Genomic DNA, 25,808 nt, shown 5'->3' with positions numbered 1-25,808 from the left:
CACGCATCTTCCGCGGGAATAAGTGCGTTAACTGCCGGTTGACTTCTCGCCTCATTAGCAAGTCGATCGGCTTCATTGTTGCCGCGAATACCGGCATGACCGGGAATCCAGCAAAATTTAACATTTCTACCACGTGCCATATTTTCCACCTCCTGTATCAGTGGATGTTTAGATTTGCCTGATTCTAGGGCCAAAAGGCAGCTCGCCGAGTCCGTAAGAATTAGTAATTTTTTTATATTTGGCACGAAGAGGGCCATTCGGATGGCATACGCTTCGGCAGAGAAAACGCTGTACTGCTTTGGAAGACTGCGCGATTGTGCCAATGCAGCTGCGTAGAGACCGGCACCCACTGTATCGTCGCTTTTGGAGCCATCCGTGTAGAATACGGACGTTTGCTGAAATTGGCTGGTTAGCATGTTTTGGATGACGGGTCGAACTTTTTCTGGAGGGTCGCCTGCTTTCACGACTTTCTTCACATCCCATACAACAGACGGTTTTGATATGTGCCATGGTCGATGCCCTTGCCTGACAATTTGTGCTACCGTGCTCAGTGGTTCTCCAGTTAGTTCCTGGATACGAGGAGACGCGCGGGTTACCAGAGGAAGGTTAATACTGTTACGGTCATTTGCTAACAGTCGAATGGCCACTCGCGCAATGGACTGTACCGCCAGCATTTCGAAGGGTAGAGTACCCGCTTCGGCCATGATTGACGATATGGGGCTGGTAACGAAAGCACCGGAAGCAAAACGGATCATCCGATTATATGCAGGTGCAAGTGTCTGCAGGCTAGCTTCACCTCCTCTGCTAACTAGTCCTACTCCGTATAAAAGTTTTGATGTCACAATCGCAGAACCAACTTGTAATAGTGTTGATCGTTGGCCACGCGGAAGTTGAGCACCAATCACTCTCATTACCCGTAGCCTCGATGCGCATGCTGCCTTCACCATCTTGCAGTGTGCCTTGAAGCTTAGTGTCCGGTCCAGAGTAACACCGAGAATTCGTAACCGGTTTGTGTAAGGTATGGCGACCCGGTCGATGGTGATGTTGCGCGAAGGATTGCGTCGCGCATTGGGGCTACAATAAAAGATAAATGACTTTGTGGCGGCGATCGCGAAGCCTACACTTTTCACCCACTTGTCGACAGCTTTAACAGCAGCCTGTACTTTACGATGCAGCGCATCCGATTTTCTACCTCGCAGAATTAGAAGGATGTCGTCTGCGTACAACAGTATCTCCACTCTATTTGGAACAACTTTGAAGATTGGCTGCATCGCGACGAGAAACAGCGTTACTGACAAAACAGAACCTTGGGGGACTCCATTTTCTAGGCTATGAACGCGCGAGAGTTTTCCTCCTACACAAACTTGAAACATCCGCTCAGACAGGAAACTTTGTAGTATGTTCATCATACGGCCACGTATTCGCCACTTTTTCAACGTTCGTAGGATTCCATATCGCCACGTCGTGTCGTACGCTTTCGATAAGTCCAAAGACGCTATTAGACTGTGTTCATCTACTATTGGCAATGATTTCTCTAGTTCAGCGAAATACGTTTCCGTGCCACGCCCGGAACGAAAGGCGTGTTGTCGCTTATCGAGTCGCCCGCTTGACTCTAATTCGGTAATCAGACGTCGATTGATGATCCGTTCAAGCAGCTTTGCCATACAGCTAGTTAGCGATATAGGTCGGAAGGCTGCAGGTCCGGAATCGTTACAGTTTGGTTTTGGGATAGGGACGATAAGAGCATTCCGCCAGCAAGTTGGGAATACGCCGCTACGCCAGACATTGTTCAGTAGCTCGAGGAGGATCGTTTTCACGGATAGCGGAAGTCGCTGAAGCATGGGATATCCTACCATATCGGGTCCCGTAGAAAGACTCGTTCCTTTATCTAGCGCCCACAATAGTTCATCAATGGTGATATCGATATTATACGTGTCGTTGGAGTCAGGTGATCGGTCTATACGTTGTCGTTCGGTGTTTCGTTTTCGTTTTTGAAAGTTTGGTGGATAGCTGGCTGTTGCTGATCTCTCCTTGTAATATTTCGCTAATTCTTCCGCTACTTCTTCGGGGTCATTCGTAAATCCATCCGCTTGCTTGAGTACCAAAGTGTGCTGACGTCGACCGCCACGCAGGGTATTCACTGTGCGCCATAGTTCAGTAGTCGTGCTGTTCGGTGAGATTTTCTCCACAAAATTCTCCCAGGACTGCCGTTTGGCTGTTTTAACCGCTTTCCGTGCTGTTGCCTTCGCCTCCTGGAACCTTTTCAAGGCTGCGGGTTTTTCAGGATCGGTGGTCTGCATACGACGTAGGGCTCGAAGATGTTTGCGTCGCTGTTTGATAGTTTCTTTCACCTCGGGACACCACCATGGAACCGCTTTTGGACCAACTCGACCGCTGGATCGTGGTATACACTTGATGGCTGCTTCAATGATTTTCTCCGTGAAATTTTCGATATCCCACTCGACGTCTGCGCGGATTGAAGTGATTGTGGTTTGTTCGTATAGAGGCCAGGCTGCTTGGTCAAAAAGCCACTTGCGTCGTGTTGTCGTGGCTAATGACCATCCTGGGATGGAGATTGTTATCGGAAAATGATCACTGTTACATGTATCCGGTAGTGTTCGCCAAGTAAGCCTTCTGGCCAAATGTTCAGAGCAGAATGAGATATCGATGGCCGACGTGTTGCCTGAGACCGGATCGATACGAGTGGGTGAACCATTGTTTAGAATTACAAATTTTCTTGTTAGAGTGGTCTCTGCGATGAACCGGCCGAGCGCGTTAGTTGACTGTGACCCCCACGCTAAGTGGTGGGCATTGAAATCGCCTAGGAATATTATTGGTCCGTCCAGCTCTTCGAAGAGGTCATTAAAAGCAGATTGGCATTGTTGGGCACTTGGGGGAACGTATACACACACAACCGTTGCCAGGATCGGTTTGTGAATTCGCACAGCGATAAGATGCAAACTCGTGGTGATTTGCACTCGTTCAAACGGTATCCCCTCTCGTATCGCTAGTCCAACACCGTGTTGCCAGTAATGATCGCTTTTGGACTCCAAAAGCAAACTGTAGTTTCTGCCCAAGAAGTCCGGTGCTATAACTGCTTTGTTGGCTTTGGTCTCTTGGAGTGCAACTATGTACGGATTATGTTCCGCAACCAGCTGCTTTAGTTCATCGATGTTCGCTCGCAGTCCACGCAGATTCCACTGCAGCGCGAAACAAGAGGAGTTGTTTGAAGCAGATGACGATGCCGATTCTACTGACTTGTTACGTGTTGGTGCTCTTCGACTCGATGATGGTTTACCGGCGGAAAGTCGGGAGGAGAATTGCAAGGACTGTGTATCTGAGAGGTAGGGACAGTCCTTTTCCCCCCGATCAGTCCCTTCCATGATTGGAAGTGGGGAAGCTACTTTCATCTCTTCTTCCCCAAACCGGTTATTCGTTTGATGCGTGCTGGTCACATCTGTAACGGGATAAACCGCAACAGAAACCGTTCGTAAGTGGACTGGAATGGGACTGACCTGTGGGACGTCTAGCCCCACAGTGCCAGCCGCTGTCGTAAAAACTACACTATTATTTCCAGAACTACCGACAGCAACCGGCACTGGGGAAAGACTTTGTGTAGTTTTCGTTGAATGCTTCTTTGGCCATGATCTTGTTGATGGGCCTTCTCCGGGTGAGGGCGACGAGTGGTGCCAGGAATCCATGTGAAGAGTATTGTCAATTATATCTGAAAAAACGTTTAGCGCAGCAGTACCTGTGAGTGGGTTGGCAAACATAAAACTGACCTGAGAGAGGTCCGGCCTCACAGTGCCAACCGCTGTCGTACTAACTACACTACTATGCTCACGAACACCGACTGCGGTCGGCACTGGGGATAGACTTTGTGTAGTTTTGTTGATCTCCTTTTGTTCGTCGCTCGGAATTTTTTTGTTGGCTGGTTCGCATGTTGTAGTGGTGAAATCGGTGTTCCTATCGGCCACAGAGGTGAATTCACTATCAACGGGTTGGGGTATGACGGCCCGGATAGTTCCTTCATCCTGCTGTGCTTGCGTTGGAAGGAGTACTACACTTTCCTCTCTTCCAAACCGATCTATCTCGTAGTCAGTATTCGTGCGTGGGTTGTCGTTGGTATCCAAACGTTGATGAAAATGAGAATTATCGAAGAGGCTGGCTAGGAGGCGTCTCGGTAATCTCAATTTCATCGTCTGAATATTACATCGTTTCGTTGGTGGTAGTGGTAGCGGTTCTTTTTGGTGGCGGGCTAAAGTTATCCGGTGAGGTTGTCGTTGGTTTGCTGGACTGGGTGTGTTGCTTCTGCGATCTTCCTCGTTTCGAATCCGTATTTATCGCTGGTGAGTTGTTCCTGGATCTCGTTACGGGCCCGATTGCCTGGTTCATTTGCTTCTGTTCTTTGCTGTGCTGTGGTTTTTCTTGGCTGGCGGACTGTTGTTTCATCTGATGGATGTACGCCAACATTTGTTCGATTTTTTCGTCTTTTCGTTTGGTCTCCGCCAGAAGTTTTGCGATCGTTTCGTCCTTCTTCTTCATTGCCAGTTCCAACTCTTTCAGCTTGCTAAGGATCTCATTCGGTTGTGCTGTGGCCTGAGCATAGCTGCCTTTACTTAGATGTTCCGCTCGTTTGCGTGCTTCCGGGAATGTTAGATTGTCGCGGATTTTTATTTTTATGACCTCCATTTCTTTTTTATACACAGGACATTCGCGGCTTGTTGGTTGGTGATCGCCTTCACAATTCCGACAGTACGCAGTTTCTTTACATTTTTCTTCGCCGTGTTGTTCTTTCGAGCAATTAAAGCATCGCTGAGGACCAGGACATCGAACGCGAGTATGGCCGTAGTTGAAGCATCCGTAACAAAGCATCGGGTTCGGGAAGTATGGGCGAGTAGGAACGTGAAGCAAACCGATCTTTATGTATTCCGGGTATGTGGTTTTACAGAAGGTCAAGATTAGCGCTGGCGTATTCACTCTCTTCTCAGCTTCCTTTCTTGTAATTCGCTGTACACGAATCACTCCCTGGCTTATAATTTCTTGTAAAACATCCTTCTCTTCCATATGAATCAGATCGTAGCAGGAAATTACGCATCTGCTTACGTTCAGATTCGGATGAGCTTCGACCACTACTTGAGTGCCGTCAATGAGCTGGGTCATTTTCTGCAACTTAGCAACTTGGGCAGGATTCCGAACTCGAAGGGTATACCGTGTCCCTTGAGCTTCGGTATTCGCACCTTCGATTGGACCTCCAGCGACAACCTCTACCGATTTACCGATAATGAACGGGTTTCTAGGCAATGGTACACCGTCTTTGCCGGTTAACTGCAGGAACGTCAATTCGCCGAATTTGTTCGTAGGGTCCATGTACTCTGGTAGTCTTCTTTTGCTTGACCCTCCCGGGTCACCGCTACTAGCGGCCGCCATCTTGGATCACACCACCAGACGTTGGTAAATGCGCTGTGGCACGGTCACCCGATACCAACCCCAAATGGACAAAAAAGGTAACGAAAAGGAAAGATCTTACCTTATTTGCCCCTTCAACGTCGTTTTTTTCCGAAGTGTTCCCACAATTTTGGGACACACTGTAGATGTGCAGTGATGAATCTGCTCGCTTACTTGCTTCTACACAGCCTCTAAATAGCAAAACAAGCAAGAAAAAAGCACTTTTCCAATATTGATGTTTTGCCGTTCACACACTTTTGGCCCGCACTGTACCGTACAAATAGCGGTACACACTGTACTGGTATCTCAAATACCACCAAATCCAACGTTAAAAAAAAATTCAATAATTTTTCAAAAACTTTTTGCGTTTTTTGCGACTCGAAAAATATCGCCCGTTCAGCACACCGTCACACTCCACCAGTGAGTGAATGCAAGATCGGCCCGGCAACCACGCGGGTAGGCACAGCGATGGCTGTTTGTTTACCTATCGCACCGCGTGGGCAAAACTAAAATTCACTTTTTTCAGCCGTTTCTGAACCGATTTTCACCAAACTTTCACTGTTCACCACTAGAGAAGCACTTCGTTCACGTTTTTGTCGAAAAATAAACCGCGAATATCGCGAAAAACACCGAAAAAACACTGTGTTTAATTCCCGTATGCGCGCTGTTTATACCGTACGGAACGGTGTTTCCAACTCAGATCGTCTATTTGTCGTAAATTGGACCGCGGTTATCGCGAAAAACACGGAAAAACACGGTATTAAAATTTACGAATGCGCGTTGTATGTACCGTACGGAACGGTGTTTCCAACTCAGATGAATAATAATAATAATAATAATAATAATAATAATAATAATAATAATAATAATAATAATAATAATAATAATAATAATAATAATAATAATAATAATAATAATAATAATAATAATAATAATAATAATAATAATAATAATAATAATAATAATAATAATAATAATAATAATAATAATAATAATAATAATAATAATAATAATAATAATAACAATAATAATAATAATTGTTGTTGTTGTTGTTGTTGTTGTTTATTAACGACACTTTACACCAAGGAAGGGTGCATTCGTGTCGGAAGAAAATATTTTACCTGTTAATTTTACAATGCAGTTATCAGTTATGCAGTTACAAATCAAAATATACATTTATAGCAATTTAAATAGGTTAGTTTCCTTAAGGAATTTTACTATACTCTCCTCATTTTTCCTGTCGTTGCGCAGAGCCGCTCGCAGACTAGTCGACTCAATGTCGTGCTTCCTTCTAACGTCGTCGTACTTTCTGCAGTGGAGGATCACATGGCGGACATCTACAACGATCCCACAGCAGTCGCACACTGGTGGTGAAGTTTTCTTTAGCAGAAAGTCGTGTGTTGGCCGGGTATGCCCTATTCGAAGCCGGGTAAGAACTCGCTGTTCGGCAGAATTCTCGCGGTCAGTCCACTTCACTGTGTCGAATTTAACTTCGCGAAGTTTTACTTCAGTGGACGCTGACCACCGACGGTACCATTGGTTTCGGATAGCTGTTTTTATGTGCTTAACGGCGTCTGCCCCCGGAACAGATTTAGCTAATGGAGCAATGTTCCTCGCTTCTCCAGCGAGTCTGTCTGCCTCCTCGTTGCCACGGATGCCAGCGTGACCTGGAATCCAGCAAAGCTTGATTGAACGATTTCGTAGCAGGTTCTCAATTTCCTGGATCCACGGGTGCTGGGATGTGCCGGCTTCGATTGCCGATAAACAGCTGGCCGAATCGGACATTATTACTAAGTCGCTGACCGTGTTGAATGTTGTTAGCGCTGTTTTTATTGCGAATGCCTCTGCCGAGAAGACACTGCATTGCTGTGGAAGACCAAGTGACTGTTGGAAGTGTTCTCCAAAAACTCCGGCGCCTACTGCGGTATCGTCTTTCGAGCCATCTGTGTAGACGATTGTTGAACGGCTGAGATGATTTGTCAGGAGCTCTTGAACAACTGGACGAACAATACCCGAGGGGTCTCCAGCTTTTACGCGCTTCTTGATTTCCCAAAGGATCTGGGGTGTGCGGTCGTACCACTTTCGATCAGATAGTCGCGTTCGGGTGTAGATGTTTGGGAGAGGAGTTCCGACTATTTCTGTCAAACGTTCGGAAGCTCGGCAAACCAGGGGAAGGTCAGCATTCTCCCTGCTGTTTCCCAACATTCTGATGGCTAATTGGACAACAGTTTGGAGAATGAGAAGATCTAACGGTAGAGTACCTGCTTCAGCATAATGGCTATGATCGGACTGGTGACGTATGCTCCAGATGCATATCTGATCATCTTGTTGTATGCGGGTGCCAGGGTTTTGATGACAGCATCTCCACCCCTACTAACGATTCCTATGCCATACAAAAGTCGCGAAGTAATAATTGCGGATCCTATTTGCAGTAAAGATGAGCGTTGACCACGGGGAAGTTTGGTACCGATCATCTTCAGGATGCGCAGCCTAGATTCGCATGCCTTCTTCGTCAATTTGCAGTGCGCTGCGAAGTTGAGTGATCGATCGAGGGTAACGCCGAGAATTTTCAGGCGTGTTTCTGTCGGTATAGCAACTCGATCTATCGTGATTGCTTGACTGGGTGCACGACGGGCATTAGGGCTACAATAGAAGATGCTGGATTTCGTTGCAGATATCGTAAATCCAACACTTCTTGCCCATTCATGGACGGCTTTTACTGCTGACTGAAGCTTTCGATAAAGCGGCTGGTCTTTCTTCCCCCAAACTACGAGTAGGATATCGTCGGCGTACAACAAGATCTTCACAGTGTTCGGAACCACGCGAAAGATGGGTTGAATGGCCACGAGAAACAGCGTAACCGAGAGCACTGAGCCTTGTGGCACACCGTTTTCCAGCGGATGCGCGGGCGATATGTAACCCTCTACATTAACCTGGAACGATCTTTCTGTCAGGAAGCTGTTCAACACGTTGATCATTCTACCGCGTATGTGCCAATTTTTTTAGTGTTCGTAGTATGCCATACCTCCACGTGGTATCGTAAGCCTTGGACAAGTCAAGCGACGCTATCAGACAGTGCTCGTCACGGTCGGGTAATGACCTCTCCAACTCCGCAAAATATGTGTCAGTGCCCCGACCGGACCTGAAGGCATGTTGTCGTTTGTCGAGACGCCCGTTCGCCTCTAGTTCGGTGGTCAGCCGTCGGTTGACTATTCGCTCGAAAACCTTCGCCATACAGCTCGTTAGGGTTATTGGACGGAATGCAGCTGGGCCCGCGTCATTCGAGTTTGGCTTTGGAATTGGTACGATGATTCCAGTTCGCCAACAGGGTGGGAACACGCCACTACGCCATACTCTATTGAATAGTTCCAACATGGCAGTTTTCACCGACAATGGCAGTCGCTGAAGCATTGGATAACCGATGCAGTCCGGTCCTGAAGAGCCACTTCGTCCTCTATCAAGTGCCCACAGCAGCTCCTTCAGAGTGAAGTCTGTGTTGTAAGTATCGTCGGTATCTAGCGAGAAATTCACGCGGTTTCGTTCGGCCTTTTCCTTCTCTCTTTGGAACAATGGCGAGTAGCTGGAGGTGGCGGATCGTTCTCTGTAATGTTGTGCCAGTTCTTCAGATACTTCTTCAGCCTTATCCGTGTAGCCGCTAGATCGCTTGATGACAGTTGGTCGATGCTGACGTTTCCCTCTCAACCTGTTCACTGTCTACCACATCTCCGTCGCAGTGGAACTCGGAGATATCTTCGTGACGAATTCCTCCCACGAACGCTGTTTGGCATCATGGATCGACTTTCGTGCAGCTGCACGCGCCTCTTGGAAGTGTTTTAGTGCATCGGCTTTCCGTGGGTCTTCTGCTTGAATACGTCTTAGTGCTCTCAGTGTTTTTCTTCTCGTTTTGATGGCCGCTTTAACCTCCGGACACCACCACGGAACTGCTTTTGGACCGACTCTACCGGTTGTGCGGGGTATCGCAGTGTTTGCTGCTTTAATCAAACGGTCAACGAAACAGTCAATTGATATTTCGGCACCCGGTCGAATAGCGCTGGCGGTTCGACGTTCGTAAGTTGTCCAATCCGCTTGGTCGTAGATCCATTTCTGTCTTTTCGTTGCAGTATGTGACAGTCCGGGAGTGGAAACGAGAATTGGAAAATGGTCACTATTATGGGTGTCCGGGAGAGTTCGCCAAATAAATTTCGAGGCTACAGTTTCAGAACAGATAGAAAGGTCAATAGCTGAACTGACACCGGTAGCTGGATCAATCCGGGTATGTGATCCGTCGTTGAGAATGGCTAGTCTTTCCGACAATGTTTTCTCGGCGATAAAGTAGCCTAGTGCAGTAGATTTATTGGAACCCCAGCAGATATGGTGCGCGTTGAAGTCGTTCAGTACAATTACCGGACGTGGGAGCTGCTCAAAGAATTCTCCCAGCTGCTCTTGACATTGTTGAGTACTGGGAGGGACGTAAATCGACACCACCGTCATTTGATGTGGCAGTTGTATCCGAACAGCGATTGCTTGAATATTGCCACCGACCTCAAGTCTCTCGAAGGGTACACCATCCCGAATGGCGAGCCCTACCCCTTGTTGCCAGTATCGGCGACTCCCAGTCTCAAGTAGTAGAGTGTAGTTGTTACCGACGAAATCTTCTGAGATCACTCGGTTGTCCACTTTTGTTTCCTGTAGCGCTATCAGGTTTGGCTCGTGTTGGACGATCAGCTGCTTAAGTTCACTGACATTGGAGCGGAGGCCCCGAATGTTCCACTGCAATGCGAAACTTTTGCAATTGCGACTGATGATTGTCGCTGACGAAAACGATGCTGATGGCGAACGTCTACGAGATCGTATTGGCTCGCCGACAGGGTTCCTCGACGTGGTTGGGAGATTGGTGTTCTGGAACTGCTGTTGTGGTGTGCCTTCACCGGCGGATAGCCAGGAGGAGAATTGCGAGGACTGTATATCCGGGAGGTAGGGACAGTCCTCTTCCCCCCGGTCGATCCCTTCATGATGAAGTGGGGAAGCTACTTTCTTCTCGTCTTCCCCAAACCGGTTATTCGTTCGATGCGTGCTGGTCACATCTGTAAAGGGATAAACCGCAACAGAATCCGTTCGTAAGCAAGGTGGAATAGGACTGACCTGTGGGACGTCTAGCCCCACAGTGCCAGCCGCTGTCGAAACTACTACACGATTACTTCCAGAATTGCCGACAGCGACCGGCACTGGGGAAAGACTTTGTGTAGTTTTCGTTGTCTGCTTCGATGCTACTGTTGTGGTGACAGCTGTTCCATCTCGAAACGAATATCTCGATGGACCTTCTCCGGGCGACAGCGAGTGGTGATGTGAAGGGAGCGTGTCGTCGATGTTGTCAGTCAAACCTGGAAGAACATCAGAACAAGCAGTACCTGCAAGGTACAATTTTGGAACTGACCTGAGGAAGGTGCCAACCGCTGTCGTACAAACTACACTATTATGCTCACAAACACCGACTGCGGTCGGCACTGGGGATAGACTTTGTATAGTTATGCTCGTTTTCTCGTAGATGACGATCGGGTTGCTCTGGTTTGTAGATTTGTTAGTTGAAGTGGTAAAATCGGTGTTCCTATCGGCCACAGAGGTGAATTCACTATCAACGGGCAGGGGTATGACGGCCCGGATAGTTCCTTCATCCTGCTGTGCTTGCATTGGAAGGAGTACTACACTTTCCTCTCTTCCAAACCGATCTATCTCGAGGTCAGTATTCGTGCGTGGGTTGTCGTTGGTATCCAAACGTTGATGAAAATGAGAATTATCGAAGAGGCTGGCTAGGAGGCTTCTCGGTAATCTCAGTTTCATCGTCTGAATAATCCATAGTATCGTTGGTGGAGGTGGTAGCGGTTCTTTTTGGTGGTGGGCTCAAGTTATCCGGTGGGGTTGTCGTTGGTTTGCTGAACGGGGGTGTTGTTTCAGTGGTCTTCCTCGCTTCGAGTTCCTTGATCTTGTTATTAGCCCGGCTGTCTGGTTCGTTGGTTTTTGTTCTTTACTTTGCTGTGGTTTTTCTTGACTAGCGGACTGTTGTTTCATCTGGTGCATGTACGCTATCATTTGTTCGATTTTTTCGTCCTTTCGTTTGGACTCCGCCAGAACTTTTGCGATCTGCTCATCCTTCTTCTTCATTGTCAGCTCCAGCTCTTTTAGTTTATTAAGAATTTCGGTTGTGCTGCGACCTGGGCGTAGCTACCTTGATTTTGCTGTTCAGCTCGTTTGCGCGCTTCCGGGAATGTAAGATTATCGCGAATTTTAATTTTGATGACTTCCACTTCTTTCTTGTAGATCGGACATTCTCGACTTGTTGGACTGTGATCGGCTTCACAATTCCGACAGTACGCAGCTTCTTTACATTTTTCTTCGCCGTGTTGTTCTTTCGAGCAGTTAAGGCATCGTTGAGGACCAGGACATCGAATGCGTGTATGGCCGTAGCTGAAGCACCTGTAACAGAGCATCGGGTTTGGGACATACGGGCAAGTAGGAACGCGAAGCTAATCGATCTTCATGTATTCCGGGTATGTGGTCTTGCAGAAGGTCAAGATTAGCGCTGGCGTATTTACTCTCTTTTCGGCTTCTTTACGTGTAATTCGCTGCACACGAACCACTCCCTGGCTTAAAATTTCTTGTAAGACATCCTTCTCTTCCAAGTGAATCAGATCGTAGCAGGAAATTATGCATCTGTTTACGTTCAGATTCGGATGGGATTCAACCACAACATCAGTATCGTCAATGAGCTTGGTCATTTTCATTAATTTGGCAACTTGGACTGGGTTCCGAACTCGAAGGGTATACCGTGTCCCTTGAGCTTCTGTATTCGCACCTTCAATTGGACCTCCAGCGACAACCTCCACCGATTTACCGATGACGAACGGGTTTTTAGGCAATGGTACGCCGTCTTTATCTGTCAGCTGCAGGAATGTTAGTTCACCAAATTTGTTCGTCGGGTCCATGTACTCTGGTAGTCTTCTCGTTCTCGACCCTACCGGATCACCGCTACTAGCGGCCGCCATTTTGGATTACACCACCAGACGTTGGAAACTACTCTTTGGCACGGTCACCCGATACCACCCCCAAATAGGCAAAAAAAGAAAGATCCTACCTTAATTGCCCCTTCAACGTACACGGTTTAAAAGTGTTCCCACAATTATGGGACACACTGTAGATGCGCAGTGATGAATCTGCTCGCTTACTAGCTTCTATGCAACCACTAGCTAGTAATACGAGCAAGAAAAAACCAACTTTGACGATTTTGATTTTTGTGCCGTTCCAACACTTTTGACACGCACTGTACCTTACTAATATTGATACACACTGTATTGGTATCTCAAATACCACCAAATTCAATGTCGAAAAAAAAAAATAATATTTTTTAAAAACTTTTCACTTTTTACGGCTTCAAAAATATCCCCCGTTCAGCACACCGTCACACTCACGACCGGCATCCACAGCGAGTGCATCACACGGGCCGGTCGGCCCAGTAGGTAGCACTGCGATGGCTGTTTATTTATGCCTTAGACTATCAGCACCGGTGCGTAAGCAAATGCGTGTGTATTTTGATTACGCTAAACGATAATATTTTATTTAGACACCCGTTTTCGCACCGGTCGTTGGTAAATAGGTTGCCATAATAATAATCTGTTTTTACACCGGTAGTTGTTATTATAGTTACGATACATTTTTTTGCAATCATGCAATAAAATAATCGTTTTTTAATGATATGGACTTTATTCAGTGAAAAAAATATTGATAGAAAGAAAATACATTTATTTATTGAATTCAATAAAACCATTTCAGTAACAAACATCTTTCTCTTTTCTAAAAATATTTTATTGCAATGATTGTAAAATTATTCAAACTGGAAATGTTTATTGAGATAAAAGTTAATTATTGTTTCAATGAAAAAAATGCTCATATCATTAATTTTGCCGTTTGTAATAAACAATAAACATTGTATTATTGAATTGAATAAGACATTTTTTGTTCAAATATGCTAAAATTCTCTATGTAATAAAAATTCTAAGAAATGTTATGGGTTCGGAACGGACAACGAATTCTAATAACTAATGTTACCCAGAAGTTATTGTCTGAAGCACATACTACGGCCGCTCTGAATCAGGAGTGTAATGAAAAGGATCTCATGCTAGATATTACAAACAAACTTGCGGAGAAGGAACATTTACGACCATTCAACGATTGTTTTGCCGAAACAGTTTATACGAACGATCAGTTTCGAATACGCTTTCGTTTTTATGTATTTCGAAGCCTTTGAAGAGGAGCTAATACTATATTGAAAAGCCAGAGAAAGTTGGGTTTTACCAAATTATACGGATGCCATCTGACGTACGTCCTTCAGACGCTGCAGTTAAATATATTCGGATGGGAGAAAAACTGCGCGTTAATGTATGTGAGAATACTGCCATACCCCAGGTAATAGACGTTTACACTGATTTTTACATAAATTTTGTAGCCCAAATGTCCACCAGCTGTGATCATATTGTAAACAGCATAGCCGGGTAAACATATCTGGGTTTTAAGTATATTCAAAGGCAATTTTGAATCGCAGAATAGTGGGCTTATTCATGAATACTTGATACGCTGGACTGTAACCATTCGAAATGAAAACATTACTGTACAACTTGGGCAGAACAGTATACAGTAAAACAAAAATAATTAAGTGATAGTATTTTATGTGTGGCTTCAATAATAATATTAACTTGCGTAAAATGCGTTGTTTTCCTAGGTTGATACACGGAGCACATTGTTATAGTAATCATATCTCAACTAACTAACCTAGAACTAGAATCAGTAGCGACTGGTTCAAATACCACGTTCCCAATGTTGATCGAAGATTTGTGCCTAAAAGACAATTCTAGAGAAAATTTTCAATTGGACGTAAGTAACAATGAGAGATTCTCTTTGGGGTCTTTCTCTTCTGTTCATTACTCGGCCATTTCAACATTTACTACTCTACTCTTTGCATAATATTCTAGTAAAAACCATCGGCTTTCGATATGTACTGGAAAATTAGTGCAAAGTGTTGTAGTGACGTCGTAATAAACGAAAGAGAAAGTAAACAAAGAGAGGCTCTCAATGTTACTTACGTCCTATTGAAAATTTTCTCTAGAATTCACGTTGAGAGGAAGTTCCAAACACATCTAGTGCTCGTGAACAAAAGGAGTATCGTCAACTCTTTCGTGACTGCTGTGAATTGCGCTGAACCAACAATAGTTTCTCCGGAATTTCCCCTCAATGTGGATTTTGATCCATACCAAAAGTAATTTTACTTTTGCTATTAATAAATGACATCCAATTCAGATTATAGAGTCCCGTACAGAGGAATGCGCAACGTTGCCTAAAATGATGCCATCTTCTTTGTTTCTGGCACCCATAATTTTTGCTGCAACTTCAACCGAGTTACACAATAAATTAATATGGAGTGAATTGAAAACCCACTGTTTCGTGGCTTATAGCACTTTATTCTTGATACTATTCCACGTAATTTATTTTACATTGTTACAAAAAAGCATAATAAACTGAATACAGTGTCTTGTTTCGACGATTGAAATATTTCGCCATGATATTAACTAACTAATACATTTCTTGCATGTTCTACGAAAGAAGAATATTTGTTTACTTTGTACGATAGGTAGCCATCTGACTGTTCGATAGGTAGATTTGGGTTCACTCTGTGCGAGCCTTTATAACATAAACAAGGCCTTTGGCAACAAGTAGCCGCTAGCCGGCGCTACTATCGGCCAATAGGCTTCCAGTAATCGATATATGAACTTTGCGTGCACCTATGGGTAAAGTAAAGTTCAATCGGAAATCCTGTTTGGTTCTAATTCGTATTCCGGCTGATTTCCCGAAAAAGCTTAACTGTGTAGTATTCCGGCGCCAATAACATAACTAATTCTAATTACAATCGGTTGTATCGCTGGAGCTGAAATACTAACTACAACTACATCTACTTCAAGAAATAAACATTAAGTGCGTACCCTGGAGCAAATTGGTACACACGAATTTGTGGCAAGTTAATACAGATATATATTAACTAGACCTGTGCGCCGCCGCGCCACGCCGCCGCCGCCGGTAATTTTTAACGTACGCCGACGCCGAACGGTAGATCGGCGGCGCGCCGCCGATGCATTTTTCCCGCGCCGACAATTCGCGAGCTCTAAAATTTTTGGTTCATAACTTTATCCACAAATCTAGGAACATTGTCTATGAACCGAATATACGACGTTAACTGATTCATGATTTATCACGTCTTGATAATTATTTGGTATTAGTGGTCGTCAATTGGATTACAAAATTAAAATAATCTTGATATTTTCTCTAAAACCACTACACGACACTCGCTATATAATTCAAAGATCCATTCTTGCTTCGTCAACTGGTTATGATTGTGAGCATATAAGTTTCAATTCACCATTCGTGTGCGTGAAATGGTCCACAAATTAAAAAAAAACTTCCGCTTTCAAGATATATGTGCCTGAAATTTACGATTATGTGCCTGATCCTAATCTTTGCACCTAATCAATTTCACTGGTACGCAGTGTATTATTCATTGATTTTTTAACCGATTCTTAATTCCTAATATGCTACACACGATTCATGTCCGTGAAATAATTTAGAAAACTATAAGACATGTGACTCTGTGTAAAAAATCCAACGGTAAGCTCAAGACTAAAATCACGATAACACGACGAGAATTTACGAAAATCCTTGCACGTCGTTCAATTATTGTCTGTTTTAGTCAATAAAGTTAATAAAAATCAATGTTTCATCGAGTTAAGAATTAGAATCATAAAAATATTAAACATATTCAGACACAACCACCTACTAAACATTTGAGTATAATGTCATCTTTTTTTTGCGTGAACTAGTTTTGTGATAACATAAAAATTATTTTCAATACGTGGTTTATTTATAATTGATTGAATCGTTACCTATTTAAAAAAAAAAAATTCTCGAAGAATAGTTGAGCAAAGTGATCTTGACTTTTCGCGACGCTGGTGCACAGATGTGGCGATGCAGAGGGTAAGATTTCTAGTCTCATAAATTATGCATCGTATGATCTAGCCCCACTCAAGAAAGATTTTCAGTGATTTGCACCAGCCCGGTATCACAGACAAATAAGACGTAACACGAGATGAATTTTCATCACTTGTAGAAAAAAAAGGTCGATTTCAATTACAAATCGGTGGCGTTAGTGAAGAGATTTTGACACAGAGCTAAATGCGTTACTTAGTTTCCGCACCCACCTGAAAACGTTACGGTCTTTTTATTCTAATGCAAACCAAAACAAACAATATGGGCCGGAAATGTGAAATTCATTCTTGTCGCAGTGCCCAAGGTGGGAGTTGTTCACAACCATTTCTTAAGTTACAACACGATGCCAATCGATGACTAAGCATATAACAGTATATTAGTAATTTAATTGATTCGGTGTATCGAATGTATGCAATGGATTAGAATTTGTTGGTCCCCGGAACTGCTGGAGAAATTGGCGGGATGCAGGTGCTACGAGAACTAGAGATACGCTCAGGCCATTTTCAATCAGACTTGTTTAGTGATCAGTTTCAACCTAACAGGAGCTAACACGTCAAGTCGTGGAATGATTATGATTGATAGTAACTGTATATTTAGGTTTCGTCAGGGTGTAGAAATGTATGATTGCAGCACATCGAGCATACTTTGGACTCAAGATAGAAGCAGATCGTACGTTGTAAGAAAATGTAGTACCAGGGAATCGTATTCCTTATCATTGTGGCGATTTTGTACTTACAAGAAGTAAAAGTAAACACCAGCCTGGAAAATGAAGTAATGTGTCTACCTTGAAAAGTGTCCTTACACGATCATTAAAAGTGACATTTCTGCGCAGTAATACCAATAATAACGCCTCGTGTTAGGGTACCTGATATCTGCGGGATTCTAAAAGAGCGATGGTAAACAACCCAGGGACAACTTGACAGATAGTGCTTGTTTCATATATGCACCACCGATTTGATGGTGGCGCTAGTATGCCTTCTCTGTATGAGTACCACGAACAACGAAACGAAAAAGTTGCAAGAGAAAAGCATGTTTCGTTACGTGTGTTATGAACGCCGTCAATGCGGCTAGTACAACATTTAGAAAAAGCTTATTCCAAAATGTGAATAAAGAAAACTATTATTAGAGAATAAATTTATCCCTAACTGAAAACCATCAGCAAAGTTACATAAATCTTATTAATATTTAGCTGGAAGTCTGTTTTTAACAACCGGCTCTCTTACGTCCTAAACATGTTTTGGATTTCTTGTTGTGTGAAGTTTGAAATCGTTAAATCATTGGTGCTTTTTATCTCGAGAATCGTAAATGAAAAACATTTTGGCCAATGAAAGTACACCACCACCAAGCTTAACAATTCGTTTTGAATAGAATTTGTGTTTTTATCAGAATTCTAGCAGCAAAAAAAAATTACCATATCACCCCCAAAATTTGCTTATGAATTCAATATATTGGAGCTGTCAATTGTCCCCGGGCTTACGGTAAAGATGACTAAATAGAAACAAAAAACAATGAAACGACAACAACAATTAATTTCCTCAAACAAAACAAATTTTTTTTTACCGTTGCTTAATTTCCCAAATATAGAACAATAAATAATTATTATGGGTCATTGAAACACAGTCGTTACTCTAGATTCTTCAAATTTGTCCATTGCAATCATTATTTCATGCGAAGTCGTAGTATGCAACATCGACAATTTTTCTATTTCGTTCTTCAAATTTTACAACTGTAAAAATAGTTCCACCTTTCATTTATTATCTTGCATTTGGCAAGCAAGGTGGGCACTATTGGAGCTTCAGTTGAAACAAAATTCGATATGGTTGCGAGAATAGGGATCTTTAATTTGGAAAAATTGTGCTAGTTTTTCATATGTATTGGTAGCGGGTGTCCTTACGAGTACACTCATATCATTCTTAAACCTTAATTATTCTTTTATGATTTTTAAATTTAAAAAAAAACCAAATTAAATTCAACCAACAAACTGACAGTTGTCCTACTAAATGACGTATCTGCAAATATCTCGTTCGCCTCATTGTTAACCGGTACAGAATCCCACACAGCATGATCTGGTACTTTGTCAATCCGCTAGCAGCCTGCCATTCAAGTTTCATCTGCAAACTATGGTAGATCTGATAAGGCAACCTATAGAGTCGTGCAAGTCGCATGGGTTTGGATGTGTTATTGTCCTAAAAGGAAACAAACTAAAAAATGTTTTTTTCAATAGTTTCGGGCCAAAAAATTTAAAAATACCTGAGATATTAACTCACGGTACTAATCTGCATCAGAATATGCCTTAACCCGCACACCCCTAAAGATCCCTATTACATTTTGTGCAATGTGTTCAACAGATGTCGCTAGTACATCTTGGGCGATGTTTTTTTTAGATTTTCTTTAAGCTGTAACGTTTGTTTGTATGTATGAAGTCTGTTACAATAGAAACCGAAAATTTAGGAAAGGAATTGTACAGCCAAGAATTTTTTTTTAGTTACATAGGCGTCAATATTCGTCACGCCGACACACGCCGGCGCGCCGCCGCCGGTAGGGTCCAACGGCGTGACGCCGCCAACGCCGCCGCCGCCGGCCAAAAATGTCGCTTACGCCGCCGCCGATTAAAAATGCATCGGCGCACACCTCTAATATTAACTGAATTCAACATTTTGTCGTCGATACGGTAATTCCAAAGATGGAATCAAATAATGAGTTATTGCTCAAAAATTATAAATTTGATTCCAATTTATCAGTATGGCAAATGACATAACACGGAATCTTGTTTTCAAACAACGGTCTTGCGGGGCAGTGCCAAATTCATATCGCCAGCGATAAGAATTTTTTTCATAGTTCGAAGTAGCGTACTGTGTCTCCAACTTTTAACTCAAACAATTTGAAATTCTATTAGGTCTTCGCCGGTCAAATGCATTAGCATCGATGCGATGAGCTGAAGCGACAATAATGTAATGTAATGTTCAGATGTACTCTTTTGAATATCATCGATGTATTTCCCAAATCAGTCTTCGAATTGTTATATTTGTTTGTCTGTGCTTAGAACGAGCCAAAGCATCATCAGGTGTTTGCCATGGCCTGACACGGGTCTTAATCACAGGTAGGTTAAACAGTGGAACGTTCGAAAAATTTTGAACGTGACGTTCGCTGCTTACCAAATTGGTCATCAAATCCACATCCATGTATCCACAGTTTGCATAAAATTGTCGGAGTAAGTTAAAAACTATTGCAACGAATTAACAAAAGTGACTATCCTAGAATTATAGGACATTTCCACATTGTTCGACGCGGAATACTTCTAGTAACTTTATAATAAACGTCTTGAAACAAGCAATTTCATTCTCCAACAATAAATTATAAAGCTAATTAACATTTCGTGTTACTGTTTCTAAGAACAATATCAGAAATGTTAAAATGTATTAAACATATCATTTTTATAAGTTAAGTACAACCACCCAACCCCGTCTACTCCCGCCCTCCCCTTATTTACAGACTAAGTGAATTGAATTCCAAGTGCATTCACGTTCATGCATTTCACTATACTGCCTATGATCGCAAGTCAGTCCCATGAAGAAAACGGTGCAAATAAGCGATCTTTGGTAGTATACACTCGTGATTCGCTGGTTGGGCCACAGCCTTGTCCAACTAACGAATTTGATTCGCTAGTTGTACCGACTGACAAATGTCAAAAACTCTCCAAAGGAGATGTTGGCAGTGTAAATGCATCTGTTCTTATCTCTAAATATTGTCAGATTGATTGTCAAAGTAAATTTGGCACGAGATTTTGACGTTCAGATGCTTTTTAGTTGGACAATGGTCCAACTAGCGGAGGTCCAACTAAAAAGCGGTCCAGTTAAAAAGTGTCCAACCAGCGAATCACGACTGTACACCACAACACAATATTATCCCTCGAAAATATGATGAACCACCGGATGAAATGAGATGGTGATGATGTAACAGGTGTGTTCTGTGTCCTGCCATGCGTACCTATTAGCAATTAAATCCAGCGTTTTTGAACTAAGCGCTGCAGAGTGTGTGATAATCCATTATCGTTGTAATTTTCTTTTTACTACTGGTTCTGAATTAAAAACTTTGCGCGAGAAAAATACACGCATTTTCTTTCTTCTCGAATCTTAGTTTCTACAGCCCCCACAATCATCACCATTTGTTCGCAGCGATTTTCGATTTTCGTTGGACACTATCATTAGTTTTCGTATTGGCCTCACCATATAAAAATTTTCGGGCTTTTACAAGCTTCAAAGCCAATGAAATTCCGCTTCTTGCTAGCATCCCATCAATCGGATCCTGGGACACATCATGCCCAGCTTGACATAATGCTACATCTTCCAGTTCAATCCAATTTGCTTAGATGCACTAATTTTTACTTCCGCGCAGAAAACATGCAGCATAATAAAAACTGTGGGTAATTGAATACAAACAAATACTGTTCATTGTATCAAACGACAAAATAATTGGTGTGAATCGAGGTTTGAAAGTATATTTTCATTAAAGTTACAATAAACTTTTAATTTCAATAATTGTTTTAATTTCTGTAAACTTTAAAAAAATGTTATTGAATTCAATCAAATAATTTATTGTCTCACAACCGATAGTTTTATTTATTGAGCTCAATCCATAATTTTATTTAAAATAAAAATCTTTCACGAGTCGAATCAAAATTCACGCAGAACGCTTCTGCATAACATTTATCGCGATATCCTATTTTTTACATTTTCCTTTGTTTTGCCTCCTTTCTGCGAATAGCAACGTTGACGTCGGTTGGAAGAAGTTACCAAATATAGACACTCACTGTAAACCGAAACGATCAGTTTCCATTTCCCAACCTGTTTACCAACCGCCGGTGCGGTGTCGTGTTATAATGACGGTTAGTAAATTGCTTATACCCACGCCCGGTGCTGATTTTCACAATTCTTTCAACGTTAATCACTGGAGAATCACTTCACTCGTGTTTTCGTCGAATATCGCGAAAAACACCGAAAAAACGCTATGAGAAATTTGCGAATGCGCGTTGTATGTACCGTATTAAACAAGTTAGTTCCCTTGAGGAATTTTACCATACTCTCCTCATTTTTCCTGTCGTTGCGCAGAGCCGCTCGCAGACTAGTCGACTCGATATCGTGCTTCCTTCTAACGTCGTCGTATTTTCTGCAGTGGAGGATCACATGGCAGACATCTCCAATGATCCCACAGCAGTCGCACACTGGTGGTGAGGTTTTCTTTAGAAGAAAGTCGCGTGTTAGCCGGGTATGCCCTATTCGAAGCCGGGTAAGCACTCGCTGTTCGGCCGAATTCTCGCGGTCAGTCCACTTCCCTGTGTCGAACTTAACTTCGCGAAGTTTTACTTCAGTGGACGCAGACCATCGACGGAACCATTGATTTCGGCTAGCTGTTTTCATTCGGTTGTTAGCGTCTGCTCCCGGAACGGCTATTTGCAAGAGGGCATTACCCCTGGCTTCTCCTGCGAAGCGGACTGCCTCTTCGTTGCCATGGATACCAGCATGACCCGGAATCCAGCACAGCTTGATTGGACGGCCTCGTAACATGTTTTCAATCTGCTGAATCCACGGGTGTTGCGATGTGCCAGCTTCTAATGCCGATAAGCAACTGGCCGAGTCAGACATAATCACCAAATCACTGACCATGTTATGTGTTGCTAGCGCTGTTTTGATTGCAAATGCTTCTGCCGAGAAGACGCTGCATGGTGATGGAAGACCAACCGATTGTTGGAAGTATTCTCCATACACTCCCGCATCTATTGCATCGTCATCTTTCGAGCCATCCGTGTAGACGATAGTTGAACGGTTGAAACGACCTGCTAGGAGTTCCTGAAAAGCAGGCCGAACAATTTCCTGGGGGTCTCCAGCTTTCACACGTCTCTTTATGTCCCACACGATCTGGGGCTTGGGTTCGCACCATCTTCGTGCAGCTAAACGTGTACGAGTGCAAATATCTGGAAGAGGGATTCCGATCACCTCTGTCAGACGTTCGGATGCTCGATGTACCAGGGGGAGATCGGCATTATCCTTGCTTTTTTCCAACGTATGGATGGCCAACCGGGCTTTATTTTGAAGAACGAGTAGGTCGAATGGTAGGGTTCCAGCTTCTGCCATAATTGCTAGAATTGGACTCGTGACGTATGCACCGGATGCGAACCTTACCATCCTATTGTATGTAGGAGCGAGCGTTTGGATGACGGCATCTCCTCCTCTGCTTACAAGTCCCATGCCGTAGAGGAGTCGCGAGGTAACAATTGCGGACCCGATTTGAAGTAAAGAAGTGCGTTGACCACGGGGCAACTTGGCACCGATCATCTTCAAGATACGCAGCCTGGATTCATACGTCTTCTTCGTCAATTTAAAATGTGCTTTAAAGTTGAGCGATCGGTCGAGAGTGACACCGAGAGTTCTCAGCAGCGTTTGTGTCGGAACGGCTACACCATCTATCTTTATCGCCTGCATGGGTTCACGGCGTACGTTAGGGCTGCAATAGAAGATGCTGGATTTCGTCGCAGATATCGTAAATCCAACACTTCTCGACCATTTATCGACGGCTTTTACTGCGGCCTGAAGTTTTCGTCCCTCACACAAGAAGCAGAATATCATCGGCGTACAGCAACACTTGTACGGAGTTCGTAACCACGCGGAAGATTGGTTGGATAGCCACGAGAAATAGTGTCACAGAGAGCACTGAGCCCTGCGGCACACCATTTTCCAGCGGATGTGCTGGCGACAAATGCCCCTCTACGTTTACCTGGAACGTTCTCTCTGCCAGAAAACTGTAGACAATGTTTATCATCCTTCCGCGTATTTGCCATTTCTGCAGTGTTCGTAGGATGCCATATCTCCAGGTGGTGTCGTACGCCTTGGCCAAGTCTAGCGACGCTATCAGACAGTGCTCGTCACGGTCGGGTAATGACCTCTCCAACTCCGCAAAGTATGTGTCAGTACCCCGACCAGATCTGAAGGCATGTTGTCGTTTGTCGAGACGCACGTTCGACTCTAGCTCGGTGGTTAACCGTCGGTTGACAATTCGTTCGAACACATTTGCCATACAACTAATTAACGTGATTGGACGGAATGCAGCTGGACCCGCGTCATCCGAGCTTGGCTTTGGAATTGGTACAATGGTTCCGGTTCGCCAACAGGGTGGGAATACGCCACACGCCATATTCTGTTGAAAAGTTCCAACATGGCAGTTTTTACAGACAATGGCAGTCGCTGAAGCATTGGATAGCCGATGCAGTCCGGTCCTGAAGAGCCACTTCGTCCTCTGTCGAGTGCCCACAGCAATTCATTCAGGGGGAAGTCCGAATTGTAAATATCATCGCTATCTGGCGAGAAGTTTATGCGGTTTCATTCGGCCTTTTCTTTCTCCCTCTGTAACAACGACGAATAGCTGGAGGTTGCGGATCTTTCGCTGTAGTGTTGCGCCAGTTCTTCAGCTATTTCTTCTGGCTTATCCGTGTAACCATCGGACCGCTTAATGACAGTTGTGCGGTGTTGGCGTTTCGCTCTTAACGTGTCCACTGTCTGCCACACGTTGTTTGTTTCGATGCTACTGCTGTGGTGATAGTTGTTCCATCTCGAAACGAATATCTCGATGGGCCTTCTCCGGGCGACAGCGAGTGGTGATGTGGAAGGAGTGTGTCGTCGATGTTGTCAGTCAAACCTGGAAGAACATCAGAACAAGTTGTTAGTTGAAGTGGTAAAATCGGTGTTCCTATGGACCACAGAGGTGAATTCATTATCAACGGGTTGGGGTATGACGGCCCGGATAGTTTCTTCATCCTGCTGTGCTTGCATTGGAAGGAGTACTACACTTTCCTCTCTTCCAAACCGATCTATCTCGTGGTCAGTATTCGTGCGTGGGTTGTTGTTGGTATCCAAACGTTGATGAAAATGAGAATTATCGAAGAGGCTGGCTAGGAGGCGTCTCGGTAATCTCAATTTCATCGTCTGAATATTCCATCGTTTCGTTGGTGGTAGTGGTAGCGGTTCTTTTTGGCTGTAGGCTTAAATTATCCGGTGAGGTTGTCGTTGGTTTGCTGAACGGGGTGTGTTGTTTCTGTGATCTTCCTCGTTTTGAATCCGTATTTATCGCTGATGAGTTGTTCCTGGATCTCTTTACGGGCCTGATTGCCTGGTTCGTTTGCTTCTGTTCTTTGCTGTACTGCGGTTTTTCTTGGCTGTTGTTTCATCTGATGGATGTACACCAACATTTGTTCGATTTTTTCGTCTTTTCGTTTGGTTTCCGCCAGAAGTTTTGCGATCGTTTCGTCCTTCTTCTTCATTGCCAGTTCCAACTCTTTCAGCTTGCTAAGGATCTCATTCGGTTGTGCTGTGGCCTGAGCATAGCTGCCTTTACTTAGGTGTTCAGCTCGTTTGCGTGCTTCCGGGAATGTTAGATTGTCGCGTACTTTTATTTTTATGACCTCCATTTCTTTTTTATAAACAGGACAGTTGGTTGGTGATCGCCTTCACAATTCCGACAGTACGCCTTTTCTTTTCATTTATCTTCGCCGTGTTTATCTTTCGAGCAGTTACAACATCGCTGGGGACCAGGACATCGAGCGCGTTTAGGGCCATAGTTGAAGCATCCGTAACAAAGCATTGGGTTCGGGAAGTATGGGCGAGTTGGAACGTGAAGCAAACCGATCTTTATGTATTCCGGGTATGTGGTCTTGCAGAAGGTCAAGATTAGCGCTGGTGTTTTTACTCTTTTCTCGGCTTTCTTTCGTGTAATTCGCTGTACACGAATCACTCCCTGGCTTATGATTTCCTGTAAAACATCCTTCTCTTCCATATGAATCAGATCGTAGCAGGAAATTACGCATCTGCTTACGTTCAGATTCGGATGGGTTTCAACCACTACTTTAGTGCCGTCAATGAGCTGGTTCATTTTCTGCAACTTAGCAACTTGGGCAGGGTTCCGAACTCGAAGGGTACACCGTGTCCCTTGAGCTTCGGTATTCGCACCTTCGATTGAACCTCCAGCGACAACCTCAACCGATTTGCCAATAATGAACGGGTTTCTTGACAAAGGTACACCGTCTTTACCTGTCAACTGCAGGAACGTCAATTCGCCGAATTTGTTCGTCGGGTCCATGTACTCCGGTAATCTCCTTTGGCTTGACCCTCTCGAGTCACCGCTACTAGCGGCCGCCATCTTGGATCACACCACCAGACGTTGGTAAATGTGCTGTGGCACAGTCACCCGATACCAACCCCAAATGGACAAAAAAGGCAAAGAAAAGGAAA

The 25,808-nt window shown here is 43.9% G+C and overlaps 1 protein-coding gene across 1 annotated transcript; it reads right to left on the bottom strand.

Moving 5' to 3' along the window:
* Positions 1-6,624: 6,624 nt before the first annotated feature.
* Positions 6,625-7,653, bottom strand: LOC131680178 (uncharacterized). Its single transcript, XM_058960896.1, has one exon. It carries the CDS (start codon positions 7,651-7,653, stop codon positions 6,625-6,627), a length of 1,029 nt encoding a protein of 342 aa, XP_058816879.1.
* Positions 7,654-25,808: the final 18,155 nt, after the last annotated feature.

Source organism: Topomyia yanbarensis, chromosome 2 (assembly GCF_030247195.1).
Source record: "Topomyia yanbarensis strain Yona2022 chromosome 2, ASM3024719v1, whole genome shotgun sequence".
NCBI lineage: Eukaryota > Metazoa > Arthropoda > Insecta > Diptera > Culicidae > Topomyia > Topomyia yanbarensis.
The sequence above is the reverse complement of the archived record's forward strand: the minus strand, read 5'-3'. Positions and strand labels throughout refer to the sequence as shown.